At 51.2% G+C, this 13306-nt stretch overlaps 1 protein-coding gene across 1 annotated transcript in view; it reads right to left on the reverse strand.

The window, feature by feature from the left end:
* The window catches only part of SYT12 (synaptotagmin 12), a 30225-nt gene extending 19403 nt beyond the window's left edge, over window positions 1-10822 (reverse strand). Inside the window, exons 1-5 of the mRNA XM_024749383.1 lie at window positions 10808-10822; window positions 10633-10728; window positions 7183-7191; window positions 3888-4132; window positions 33-312 (exon numbers count right to left, since the gene is read on the reverse strand). Coding sequence (XP_024605151.1) covers window positions 33-312; window positions 3888-4132; window positions 7183-7191; window positions 10633-10728; window positions 10808-10822 — 645 coding nt within the window. The remainder of the gene's footprint in view (window positions 1-32; window positions 313-3887; window positions 4133-7182; window positions 7192-10632; window positions 10729-10807) is intronic.
* Between the last annotated feature and the right edge of the window lie 2484 nt (window positions 10823-13306).

The raw sequence follows: 13306 nt of genomic DNA on the forward strand, positions 1-13306 counted from the left end.
GAGTGCGGCGCGGTCCGGGGGCTCGGCCGGGCCGGGGCGGCAGTCGCGAGCTGCGCCGCAGTCCGGGCACGCTCCCAGGATCCCGCCGCGCGCTCCCTCGCGCTCGCCGCCCGCTCCCTCTTTAAAGTGACAAACCCGAGCGCTGTCTCCGCTCCCGGGAGTTGCGCGGCGCTTCCGGGGTCCAAGCCGAAGATGCCCAAGCGCTCCCCGGATCCCAGGGGGTCGTCCGAGGCAGAAGCCAGCCCCTCACTCCCTGGCCCAGGATGAGTGGGGATGGGGGATGGGAACGTGCTCACCGCGAGCTTCGAGAGGCTGGCGGAGCACTGGGCACGGAGTCAGCAGGCTTGGGTTCTAGCCCCAGCTGCCGCACCCCGGGTTATCCTGTTCCCCTGTTAGGCCTCAGTTTATTTTTCTGTAAAACGGGCTGGATACTGTGCACCTCCTAGGAACCGATCAGGAAACAGGAGGCGGGAGGTTTCCGCTGATCCTGTTAATCCTCACAATGACTTAATGGTGTCAGTGGTCACTCCGTTTTTTTACAGGAGGAAACAGGTTCAGAGAGGTGAAATGACCTTCCCAAGGTCACAGAGCCAAGGGTCAGAACCAAGACTTGAACCTAGGTCTATGTGACTTTAAAGCCCATACTCTTAACCACTTAGGGGTCCTGCTTTCTCTCAAAAGGAATGAATGAATCATTCAGGAGATATGACGCCCCCGCTGGATGCTAGGCACAGTGCCAGGTGTGGGCGATCTTCCATCTTCCGGGAACAGGGGGACGAGTCCCTCCCTGCCCGCGCAGTCTGGCAGGGAGGCACGCACGCATTAAGAGGGGCTGGAGTGTGCGGGGGGGGAAGGTGCCATGTGCTGTGGGCTCAGTTACCAGGAGAGCAGGCTTGGTGGGTACCTGGGGGGGCTTCTGAGGGGATCTGTAGGATCTGGGGTGGGGTGGGAAGAGGGGAGAGGATCTCAGGTGGGGAGCAAGTGTGCTAAGGCAGCGGTAGTTTCTGGATCATCTACCCTCTGGGATTTGGGGGCTGAAAGCAACCTGCGGGCACTGCCCTCTCAGTAGGAGCTGGGTCTGTGCTGGCCTTGTTGGTGGGAGGGGGCATCCTTGGTCTAGAAAGCAGGACCCTGGGGAGCCAAGGATTCAGTTTCACTCTCATCCACAGGGGACACCCTTTTTTCAGTTCATTTTATGGATTCCGAAGAAAAAGGAGAGAAAGGTCATTAATTATGCCCCTTTGAAGGGGGAGGGGCTGGGCACTGGGCCATGGGCTCTCATTGCCATTTCTTATTTAAGTTAATCTTCATAGCCAGCCAGGTGCAGTTTGGAATGACCGAGCCCATTTTCCACATGAGGACACTGAGGCATGAAGGGTTCCCGGTTCAGGAGGGAGCATTGAAATTAGACACACCATCAGCACGTAAAATGGCACACTGATACTGGCTTCTGTTGGAGCAGTAAAAAGGTGAGGTTGATCAACAACAAAAAACCAAATAATTCAATTGAAAAATGGGTGGAAGACTTTAGTAGACATTTCTCCGAAGAAGACATACAGATGGCCAGTAGACACATGAAGAGATGCTCAACATCACTAATTATTAAAGAAATGCAAATCAGAACTACAAGGAGGGACCAGCTCACATGGGTCAGAATGGCCATCATTAAAAAGTCTACAAATAACAAATGCTGGAGAGGGTGTGGAGAAAAGGGAACCTTCCTACACTGTTGGTGGGAATGTAAGTTGGTGCAGCCACTATAGAGAACAGTATGGAAGTTCCTCAGAAAACTAAAAATAGAACTACCATATGATCCAGCAATCCCACTCCTGAGCATATACCCCAACAAAACTATAATTCAAAAAGATACATGTACCCCTATGTTCATAGCAGCACTATTTACAATAGCCAAGACGTGGAAACAACCTAAATGCCCATCAACATATGAATGGATAAAGAAGACGTGGTACATATATACAATGGAATATTACTCAGCCATAAAAAACTGAAATAATGCTATTTGCAGCAACATGGATGCAACTAGAGATTATCATTTTTAGTGAAATAAGTCAGAAAGAGAAAGACAAATACCATATGATATCACTTATATGTATAATCTGAAATATGGCACAAATGAACCTATCTAAAAAACAGAAACAGACTCACAGACATAGAGAACAGGCTTGTGGTTCCCAAGGGGGAGGGAGGGAGGGAGAAGGAGGGACTGGGAGTTTGGAGTTAGTAAATGCAAACTATTACATTTAGAATGGATGAACAACAAGGTCCTACTGTAAGCACAGGGAACTATATCCAATCTCTTGGGATAAACCATAATAGAAAAGAATATTAAAAAATGTATATATGTGTATAACTGAGTCACTTTTCTGTGCAGCAGAAATTAGCACCACATTGTAAATCAGCTACACTTCAATTAGAAAAAAAAAAAAAAAGGTGAAGTTGAGGCTGTTCTGCTTCTGGTGTCAGCCCAGTGGGCTGATGTGGGAACTGGAGTCTGGAGTGAGCTTGAAAGGAGATCTTGCCAATTTCATGTAATAACCCTTCAGTGACCAGAAAAGCATATATATGTGTGCCAAAGACAGGAATTACAAGTGCCTATCCACAGGAGAGTATGTAAATGCATGGCGGTATAGTCACAATGGCACACGTGCAACAAAGAGGAGAAAAGAGCTACCACCCCCTGCAACAGGTGGATGAATCTTGCTTGTAAAGTTGAATGAAAGAAACCGGCCACAAAAGACCACATGGTGTATGATTCCATTTACAGAGAGTTCAAAAAGCAGGCAGAACTTCTCTCTGCTGTTAAAAGTCATCATGGCGGTTACCATGGGGTGGTGACTGTGAGAGGCCTGAGGGGGATTCTGGGATGCTGTCCATGTTCTGGTTTTGATCCCAGTGCAGGGTCCCCCGCACCCCTCCCCCCAGCTCTGTTTTGTGTGTGCGTGTGTTTGAAAATTTGCAGCACTGCACACTTATGATTTGTATACTTTTCTACATGTGCGATACACTTCAATACCACTTACAGAAACACACAAAAACCTTGTGTGGCTGCCCACTGCACTGGAAAAAAGCCAAACTCCTTTCTGTGGTTTACAAGGGCCTGCTGGCCTCTCTGACATGCCATGCCGTCCTCATCCACCAATCTCCTGCCTGTCAGCCTTCTGGTGTTCCCAACACCTGCCAAGCTGTTTTCCTCCTCAGGGATTCTCACTGGCTGGTCTCTGCCTGGAAGGTGCTTTCCCTGTTCTTGCCAAGACTGCTCCCTTCACCCTCTGCACATCACCCTAAAGAAGGCACCTCTTCGGAGAGACCCTCCTGACGACGCCACCTAGAGCCCTCCACCCACAGCGTGCTGTTCGTTTCCTACAGCACACTAGCCATAATCTGCCATTATTTTATGGGTTCACAGTTCATTTTCCGCCTCTGCCAGGGGACTGATGATCATAAACACACGGCACACTTACCGTGTGCCAAGTGATCTTCAGACATCGCATTAAGGCATTGAATCTCCACCCCAACTCCATGGGGGGATGCTCTTCTTAGCCCTATTTTACTGTTGAGGCAATTGGGGCTCAGAGAGGTTATATAAGTTGCTCACGGTCACACAGCTGGAAAGTAGCAGAGCCAAGGTTTGAACCCAGGCAGCCTGGTTCCAGAGTCCTTTCTTTCAACGCTACACTTTGACAGATCTGTTTTGTTTCGTTTTTTTCCCCTGTAGTATATCTGGGACAGTATGTGGCACACAGTAGGTACTCAATAAATGTTGGGGGAATAAATGAGTGTGCTAAAGAGAGGTGGGGGGCAAGCTGGCCAGAAACTTTCTGGACCTTGGAACCTCCCCAGGGATAGGAAGGTCCTACGTGACTTACTTGGAGTCTAAGATGTGGCTACAGTGCTGGTCAGTGAAGACCACAGCCTGTGTCATCATCTCCCTTGAACTTGTCATGAAGTTCCCACACCCCGGTAGCTGGAGCCAGCGCGTCACTGGCTCCCCACCATCTTCTGCACCAGCCTGTCCTGGTGGGGCTGTCACGGCTGTGAGCCTGCTCAATCCATCTCCCAGCGGGACCCCTCCTCGTTCTTCATCAGCCTCTGGGACAATTGCGACCAGTTCCTGAAGAGCAAGGGCGCCTTAGGTGAGGCGTCGCCCTGAGGTCTGGCCCAAAGGATGCTCTACCCCTGTGGCTGCTGGGTGTGAAGTCAGCCCAGCTACAGATCACGATACTAAGGCCCAGAGAAAGGAAGGGCCAGCCAAGGCTGCGCAGTGGGGGAGTTCTGGAGTCAGGACAGGAGCGTGGGCCCCAAGGCCAGTGCTCCAGCAGCAGTTCCACATTGCCAGGGCCCTGGCCAGGAGCTTGCCCGCTCTGCATCTTGAGACCTGGGCCTCCTGCGGGCCCGACTCTTTCGTGTTCGGAGAGGCTCAGCCTGATCCCCGTGGGCATGAGCTCTGAGGTCAGGCAGACGTGAACTTGCATTTCCATCCCTGACAAGTGGTTTCACTTCTCTGAGCTCAATGTCCTCATCAGTAAAATGGGGCTGAAGTTCCTCTCACCTCACAAGCTTGGAGGAGCATTAAAGGAGCTGGTGCCCAGTGTAGAGCAAGGCCTCAGTGAATGGGAGCTGCCGCTATCACCCGCTCTTGCCTGAGCTCTCCGTTCAGGTTTTCGCAACCCTGCCCTCAGCCTGCCTCTTTGTGATGATGTTTTGCTCCAGCCATGAGCTCTCTGGCCTCCCTCTGGCCTCTTCAATGCCTTTCCTCCCACTCCCACCTCATAGAGATCCAGAGCCCTCCTTGCCAGCAAGGGGGGCAGGAACCGCTGGACACTTCTGTATTCACAGTTTTTTTCTGGTCACATACAGGAAGGAAATTCATAAAGATCAGAACACTAGACACAAAGGGATACTAGCAGTGAAGCCACAACTGCTGGGATCTGTCAGACATGTTTCAAACCCTCTTTCTATTCATTATCTCATTTGATCCTGCCAGGCTGATGCTACTCTTTTGCTAATGAGGAACCCAAGTCCAGGAGAGCTGAAATCACTGGCCATGTGGAGCCCACGAGCCCTGGCCCCAAATCCTGAGCCCCCTCTCTCCAAGAAGCCCTTTATGTTCCCTTTGCTCCCAGTTGGGGCTCCCATCAACCCATCACCTGAAGGCACCCACCTTGCCTGATCCCATATGCCTCCCTCATCTATGCCAGGGTAAGGCAGTGGCCCCTTGAGCAACTGCCACCAACACAGCTCCTTGGAGAGTTGCCCGCTGGGACGCAGAGAGCATGAGGCAAGGGGCCGGGACGCAGGATGGGTGAGTGTTGATGAGGGCAGCCCAAGGGAGGCCTGGAGATGCAAATGCTGTTGTGGTAGCAGGGACAGTTCTCCCAGAGCTGGCTTCAGCCTCCCTGCCTCCCTGTTGCAGGGACCATCAGTCTCTGTACGCACAGGACACCTGGGCTGCCTCTGTCATCTGCAACTAAGAGCCCCTCGGTTGGGGACAAAGCTGCCACTGGCATTAGGGCAGAGGAAACCCAAGAGGGAGCTGCAGCTCTGGAGGTAGGGGCCCCTGTTCCAGCCACCCAGCACGCGCCCAGGGCGACCTGTCTGCCAGCCCCTTCTCTCCTGCTGGGTATCAATCTGTCTACCTGCCTCTACGGCTCAAAGGCCCAGGGTTGCTGTGACTCTCCCCACCTCACTCCCAGGCCCGTCAGCTCTCTGGGCCCACATTCACTGGCTGAGATGGTCCTTCCATTGCCCCCACCCCACCACTGTCTTTGGCAGTCCCAGCCTCCAGGGAATGTCGATGTTGGAGTCGGGAGGCCACGAGGGTCCCAGCTGCCTGTGGAAGGCCGGAGAGAACAGCTACGTCCATCTATGTCCTCAGACTCCCATGCCAAGCCTCCATCCCACCAACCGCCCCTCCCCCTCCCCCTCCCCATGCTGCAACCCCTCAGCCCTTTATTCTCCAACCTGGGTTTTGCCCACAAGGTCCCAGGTTTCCAACAGGTCCCAGTTGCTGGGGACCATGCTGTGCTCACAGCCCGGCCTCAGTGCCCAGACAGAGGGCAACCAGGCCCTTTCCCCAGTCCTCTCCAGAGAAGCTGGTATTTGGGAGGCAGTGTTGCTAGCCCGTGGTATCTGTGGTTGCCATTCCATCTACTCCACCCGCCAAGCTCCCCTACCAACCCTGGCATCTATTCTGGACATGTTACTTGGATTCCCAGTCCTTGAGTCCTGTCAACAACACCTCTTTTCTTCCAAAGAGCATTTTTTTGTGGGGATGTGCGGGTGAGGTTGACACTGTCCCTGACCCCTGATGGGATGCTGGAGTGAGATAAATTGTGCCCCCCTCCAAAAAAAAAAAAAGATATGTTCAAGTCCTAACCCCTGGTATCTGTGAATGGAAAAATAAAGAAATATATTTGCTGAGGTAATTAAGGATCTCAAGATGAGATCACCTTGGATATAGGGTGGGTCCTCAACCCAATGACTGGTGTCCTTCTAAGGAAGATCACAGATGCAGAGAGGAGAAGGCCGGGTGAAGACAAGGCAGAGAGTGGAGTTAGGAATCCCCAAGCCAAGGAGCGCCAAGGGTCACCAGTTGCCACCAGAAGCTGGCAGGGAGGCATGCGAGAGATTCTCCCTCAAGTCTCCAGATAGAACCAACACCGCTGACACTTTGATTTCAGACTTCTGGCCTCCAGAACTGTGAGAGAATAAAGTTCTGTTGCTTTAAGTTGCCAAGTTTGTGGTCATTTGTTACAGCAGCCCCAAGAACCTCATACAGAGGGTTTGAACCCCGACCTGCACCAAAGGCACTGAGCAGAGGGCCACAGGGTCTGGGGGCAGAGCAGCCCCGACCTAGGGGTCAGATGAGGCCTCTCAGCCATGGCCACACTTGACATGGGCCTGTAACCTCGCCAGGAAGAGACAGGGACATGGGAGAACCTCACAGACAAGGTCCAAGGCAGGACCATTCAGTGTTTTCAGTGCCCAGTTAACTGGCCGGTGGGGCCTCAGCCCAGGGAGGGGGGCTGTAGACCAGGGGCCTGGAGTAGTGATTGGGGTGGGCGCAAGGGCTGAGGCCTTGAATGGCAGGGTTGGGGCAAAGAGGAGAGAAGTAGGAATCTTGCCTAAAACCCAGAAAGATCTGGATGGCCTGCTCAGTACCTGGAAGGGCTGCAGGGAGGAAAGGGGGAAGGGGGGGATCCAGGTGGGCCTTGAGCACCAGGCCACCTGAGGAATGTTCAGGGAGGCGGATGTCAGCTCAGCCCCCCAGACTGAGAGCATCTCGGAGGGGCAGCAAGCTCCCCATTAAGGGAGGTGTGTAAACAAGAGTGCCTGGGGGACTTCCCTGGTTGTCCAGTGGTAAAGAGTCCGCCTTCCAATGCAGGGGACGATCCCTGGTCGGGGAACTAAGATCCCACATGCCGCGGGGCAACTAAGACCGCACGCCACAACTACTGAGCTTGGGTGCCTCAACGAGAGCACCCGCGTGCCGCAAAACTACAGAGCCCACGTGCCCTGGAGCCCGTGTGCCACAACTAGAGAGAGAAAACCACATGCCACAACTAGAGAGAAGCCCAAGCGCCACAACGAAGAGCCCGCGTGCCACAACTAAGACCCAACACAGCCAAAAAATAAATAAATAAATAAATATTAAAGAGAAAAAGAATGTAAAAACTTATTTTAAAAAAAAGTGCCTGGGAGAGACCTCAGCCCCATACAAGGCTTGTTACCGGTGGCCCCAAAGGACCCCTTTCTGTCCTGAGACCCTATACGCTGCCTGACTGGGCCCTCACCCCAGCAGCCGGTCTCGGACCTCCCCTCCCCACTCCAGGAGTCCATTTCCCTGAATTACTCTGGCCCAAGCCAGCCATACCCCCTTTCCTGCCAGACTCTGGCGCCTGCCACCTGTGAAGACACAGGTGCCATTCTTTGAGACCCAGAATTTGAGAATGACAGGCAGATTCTCATCACCCTCAACCTCCCAGAAGAAAGGCTGGCCCTCCTGGGCCTCAGAGCCCCAGCTTATGTCCCGGGACTCCCCTCCCCCTGGGGGAGCAACCACTGCCGCCCCCTTTTAGTGTGTATTTCCTTCACACTAAACATCTGACATCTGTTAACCTTCTCCACAACCCTCAGAGGCAGTACACAAGATTAAGAGCACCAAAGTTGCTGTGGGACCTTGGATAATTTTATAACCTCTCTAGGCCTCAGTTTCTGCAAATTGCAAAATAAATGTAACTGTCTCCTAGATGGGTTACAATCTGGAGTGCGGCTCCATAAGTGATGGCTCTTATTATCATTTTGAGCCGATGGGGAAACCAGCCCCAGTGCTGACTGCAAGGCTCTTTTGCCCCATTTACCTGCTGACATTTATAAGCCCCTACGTTTTCAAGTGGATGCTGGTCTGAGGGCCAATGTGTGAGATAGACCCTACCCTCAGGGGGCTCACAGCCTGATAGTGAAGGCCAACTTATGACCAAGTTACAAGGCGATGTGATAAGGGAGTACAGAGCACCGTGGGAGGGCAAAGGAAGGGTGGCCCATCCAATCTGAGGGGGGAGGGCTTCCTGGAGGAGGTGACCTTTAAGACCTAAAAGATGACTAGGTATAGGCCAGGCATTCCAAGCAGAGGAAACTGCAGATACCAAGGAGCTGCAGTTCGCTGGGCTGTAAACTCCGTGAGAGTAGGGAGGGGGTTTCACCTGATCAACCCTGCACGTGCAGCACCTGGAAGGTGCCCATAAGTATTTGTTGAGGGAAATTCACTTGGGGATGGGAAAGAAGCAAGACGGGGCTGTGGAGGTGAGAAAGGACTGAGCAGGGTCTTGTGGGTCCCAGGAGTTTGGACTTTATCTTGAGGGCTTAAATGCAAGTCAGAAGGAACCCTTTTGCTGGAACAAGAGGGTTGCAGTGGAGATGGAGGTGGGAGCATATCTGAAGGCTTTGCCACCCACATGGGTACCTGGGCTCCAGTTCCAAGTCCCTAGCCTGCCAACCTGTCCAGCCCTGGGGCCTCCCTCCCTGGGCCCAGGCTTTCCCTCACCCCCTCTCGTCCCTGAACCCCGGCCTGTGCCCGTCCACGTGCTGCGCCCCACCCCTGAGCATAGCCCCAGACCCTGAGCCTTTGTCCCTACTGTCAGTCCTGCTGTGGAGGTAACAAGCAGCGGGGGCTCCCCCTGTCTTTTGCAATAGGTTTCTTGCCACTAGGGTTCCGACCTAAGAACCTCAGTTTTCCCGTTTGTACAATGAGCATTCCTTGTCCTTCCTCTCACAGGCTCGCTGTGATGAGCAGTGAGATGGTGCATCTGAAATGTAAAGCACGCCTAATACGCGCAGTGTTCGTTTTTTCCTTTCACCATTACGGTAGTCAGATGTGTTCCCGAGAGAAAGACTGTAAAATACTAGTAAACAGAAAAAGGGAAACAAGTGTGATTCCCTGAAGTCCCACTGCCCAAGGGGAACATCTTGGTTTCTGCCTCAAGTGTGTGTTGTGACCATTCCAAAGGGAAACCCAGCCCCGGAGGAAGCGTGGGACAGGTCAGGCCGGCCCTCCAGGCTCAGGCCTTCTTTGAGGAGGAAAGGTTATATGGAAGCCCGTCAAGGCACATTTATTAAGCACCCACTGTGTGCCCGGGCTGGATCAGGAGACAAGCCCTTCATATTTAGTGAGAATGTTGATTTCCCAGAAGGTTTGTCACTAAGGGTGGGGTTGTGCCGGGGGACACTGCGGGGTTCAGAGCGGAGGCTCCTGAGGGCTGAGGGGTTGGGAGTCTCTGTCAGAAGTTCTTCAGAAACAGTCTGGTACCTCCAATCCAGTTTGGCCTACAACGTCTGGCACCTGGGAAAATTATTGCCTTCAAAATAAGGAAAGAAAATCAAAGTTAATATTTTATCTCACACAAATATTCTGACAACTGCACGCCAGTATAGTGTGATACAGAATTCTATTTCTGTGAAGTGTGGACCCATTTTGTGTGATGTGTTGTGTTGTAGGATGAGGCTTTCAGGAGAAAGAGGCCCTGGGGCCTAGGAAAGTCTTACATGTCCCTGGCCTCCAAGTTCTTTCCCCAGACCCGGAATTGCCTTGGCTCAGCCTCCTCTGGGGGGTGAGACCAGAAAAGTGCAGGCACCATCACCAAGAAGTCACTGTTAACATAGGACAAAAGGGTTTCCCTGGTGGCACAGTGGTTAAGAATCCGCCTCCCCAGTGTAGGGGACACGGGTTCGAGCCCTGGTCCGGGAAGATCCCACATGCCACGGAGCAACTAAACCCATGAGCCACAACTACTGAGCCCGTGTGCCACAACTACTGAAGCCCACGTGCCTAGAGCCCGTGCTCCGCAACAAGAGAAGCCACTGCAATGAGAAACCCACACACCGCAACGAAGAGTAGCCCCCGCTTGCCGCAACTAGAGAAAGCCCGCATGCAGCAATGAAGACCCAACGCAGCCAAAAATAAATAAATAAAATAAATAAATAATAATAATAAATAGGACAAAAGAACCACAGGAATGCGTCTCCCAACAACCCCCCACCCCTGCCCGAAGACCCTGAGATGCGATTGAGGCTACCCTCCCCCAGGATGCCCAGGGAGAGGGGTCAGGCCCTTACGGGAGTAAACAGGATGTGGGGCAGCCGGAGAAAACATTTGGAGGTGGTGGCAGGTGTCACCAGCAGGCCTCTGGCTGACACAGAGCCGGAACAGTCCTGGCAAGATGAAGGGGCATGAGCTCAGGGTTGGGCATGGAGCCCAGGAAGGGGTCAGGTGGGGCTGGGCACTGCCCACCTCCAGCTCCACCATGAAGCCTACTGTCAGGACACTGAGCTCCTCCCCCTGCCACCAGCTCTAACTTGTCCTGCCCACCCCTCAGAGCCCAGTGCGTCAGAACTCCAAAAACCATCCATACCCACCCCCTCGAGGGAGTCTGGGATAGAGTTGGCATGGATGCTTCTGTGGGGGAGGAACAAATGACCGAAGATTCTTCTTCAGGGTAATTCTTAAGACTCTGCTCTTTCTTTTTTTAGCCTGGGAGGTGGCAGAGTATTTTCTCTAAATGTCTCGGTAAGTCAGAAATCAGGTCAGATATTTTTGTTGTATTTTCTCACCCATCGCTTTGGCCTTTTGTCTAGCCCTTGCCATCCCTCAGGCCACACACTTTAAGCTTCAGCCACGATGCCCTACTAACTATTCCCCAAACACAACAAACTGTTTCTTGCCTCCAAGCTTTTGCTCAGTGCAATTCCTTTTGCCTGGAATGCCCTCTATTTGCTTCTCTCCATGTAAACTCCTCTTCATCCTTCAAAACCCTCTCCTGTAAAGCCTTCCACGATTGCTCCAGCAGGTCAGTCAGGCTCCTCTCCCACAGTACCTGGACGCTCCCTCTAGCACATCACATAGAGTGTCTTTTCTGGAAGTATTTCCTTCCGTGCCTGTCCCTACTGGATGCTGGCCAATTGAAGAGTAGAAGCTGGTTTTTAGTCATCTCTCAATCCTTCACGCCCAGCATACAACAGGTGCCTTGTCAATATTTAAAAATCAAGAACCCACATTTACGGCTCCCCTGGTGGAGCAGTGGTTAAGGATCTGCCTGCCTATGCAGGGGACACGGGTTCAAGCCCTGGTCCAGGAAGATCTCACATGCTGCAGAGCAACTTAACCCAAGCACCACAACTACTGAGCCTGCGCTCTAGAGCCTGCATGCCACAACTACTGAAGCCCACGTGCCTAGAGCCCATGTTCCACAACAAGAGAAGCCACCACAATGAGAAGTCCACGCACTGCAATGAAGAGTAGCCTTTGCTCTCCGCACCTAGAGAAAGCCCGCGTGCAGCAACAAAGACCCAACACAGCCAAAAATAAAAAATAAATAATTTTTTTTTAAAAGAACCCACATTTATGAAGGCCTTCCATGCCAGGCAGAGTTTTCAGTGCATTACATGTATCTAAGACTCCCAACACCCCTACAATGACGATTGCTTTATCAGCCCCAATTCTACATATTCAGAAATGGAGGTATAGAGAGGTTAAGAAATGTGGCCAGCAAGACAAGGAAACAACCTAAGTGTTTGCCAATGGATAAATGAATAAAGAAGATGTGGTAGATATTCACAATGCAATATTATTCAGCCATGAGGAGGAAGGAAATCTTGCCACTTGTGACAACATGGATGAAACATGAGGGCATTATGCTAAATGAAATAAGTCAGACAGAGAAAGACAAATACTGTATGATATCACTATGTGTGGAATTAAATTAGCCAAACTCATAGAAACAGAAAGTAGAGTGGTGATTACCAGGGCCTGGGGGAAGGAGGGGGTGGGTGGGAGATGCTGGTCAAAGGGTACAAATTTCCAGTTATAGATGACTAAGTTCTGGGGATTCTAATGTACAGCATGGTGATTATAGTTAACAATACTGTATTATATACTTGAAAGCTGCCATGAGAATAAATCTTCAATGTTCTCATCACAAAAAAGAAATGGTAATTATGTGATGTGATGCAAGTGTTAGTTAACATTGTGGATCATTTTGCAATATACAAGTATATTAAATCAACCCCTTAAACCTACACAATGTTATATGTCAATTATATCTCAATAAAACTGGGGGTAAAGTTATTTTTAAAGAAACAGAGTGGTTTCTGACAAATCATAAATGAGACCTGATGAAGGAGTTCATGTATTTGATGCTCGTACAATTTGATTGTCTTAAGTGTGGCTTCTACTTTTATCTGGTGGGGGATAAGTCAATTAATTGTTCTATTAAAAAGAGAAAGAAAAAAAGGAAGGTACAACAGACACCGCAGAAATACAAAGCATCCTAAGAGACTACTACAAGCAACTCTATGCTAATAAAATGGACAACCTGGAAGAAATGGACAAATTCTAGAAAGGTATAACCTTCCAAGACTGAACCAGGAAGAAATAGAAAATATGAACAGACCAATCACAAGTAATGAAAGTAAAGATTAAAAATCTTCCAACAGGGCTTCCCTGGTGGCGCAGTGGTTGAGAGTCCGCCTGCCGATGCAGGGGACACGGGTTCGTGCCTCGGTCTGGGAAGATCCCACATGCCACGGAGTGCCTGGTCCTGTGAGCCATGGCCACTGAGCCTGCGCATCTGGAGCCTGTGCTCCGCAAGGGGAGAGGCCACAATAGTGAGTGGCCCGCGTACCGCAAAATAATTTTAAAAAAATAAATAAAATAAAATAAAATAAAATACCTAGGAATAAACCTACCTGGGGAGACAAAAGACCTGTATGCAGAAAACTGTAAGACACTGAT

This window comes from Neophocaena asiaeorientalis, unplaced genomic scaffold (assembly GCF_003031525.2).
Source record: "Neophocaena asiaeorientalis asiaeorientalis breed wild unplaced genomic scaffold, Neophocaena_asiaeorientalis_V1.1 scaffold43, whole genome shotgun sequence".
Taxonomy (NCBI): domain Eukaryota; kingdom Metazoa; phylum Chordata; class Mammalia; order Artiodactyla; family Phocoenidae; genus Neophocaena; species Neophocaena asiaeorientalis.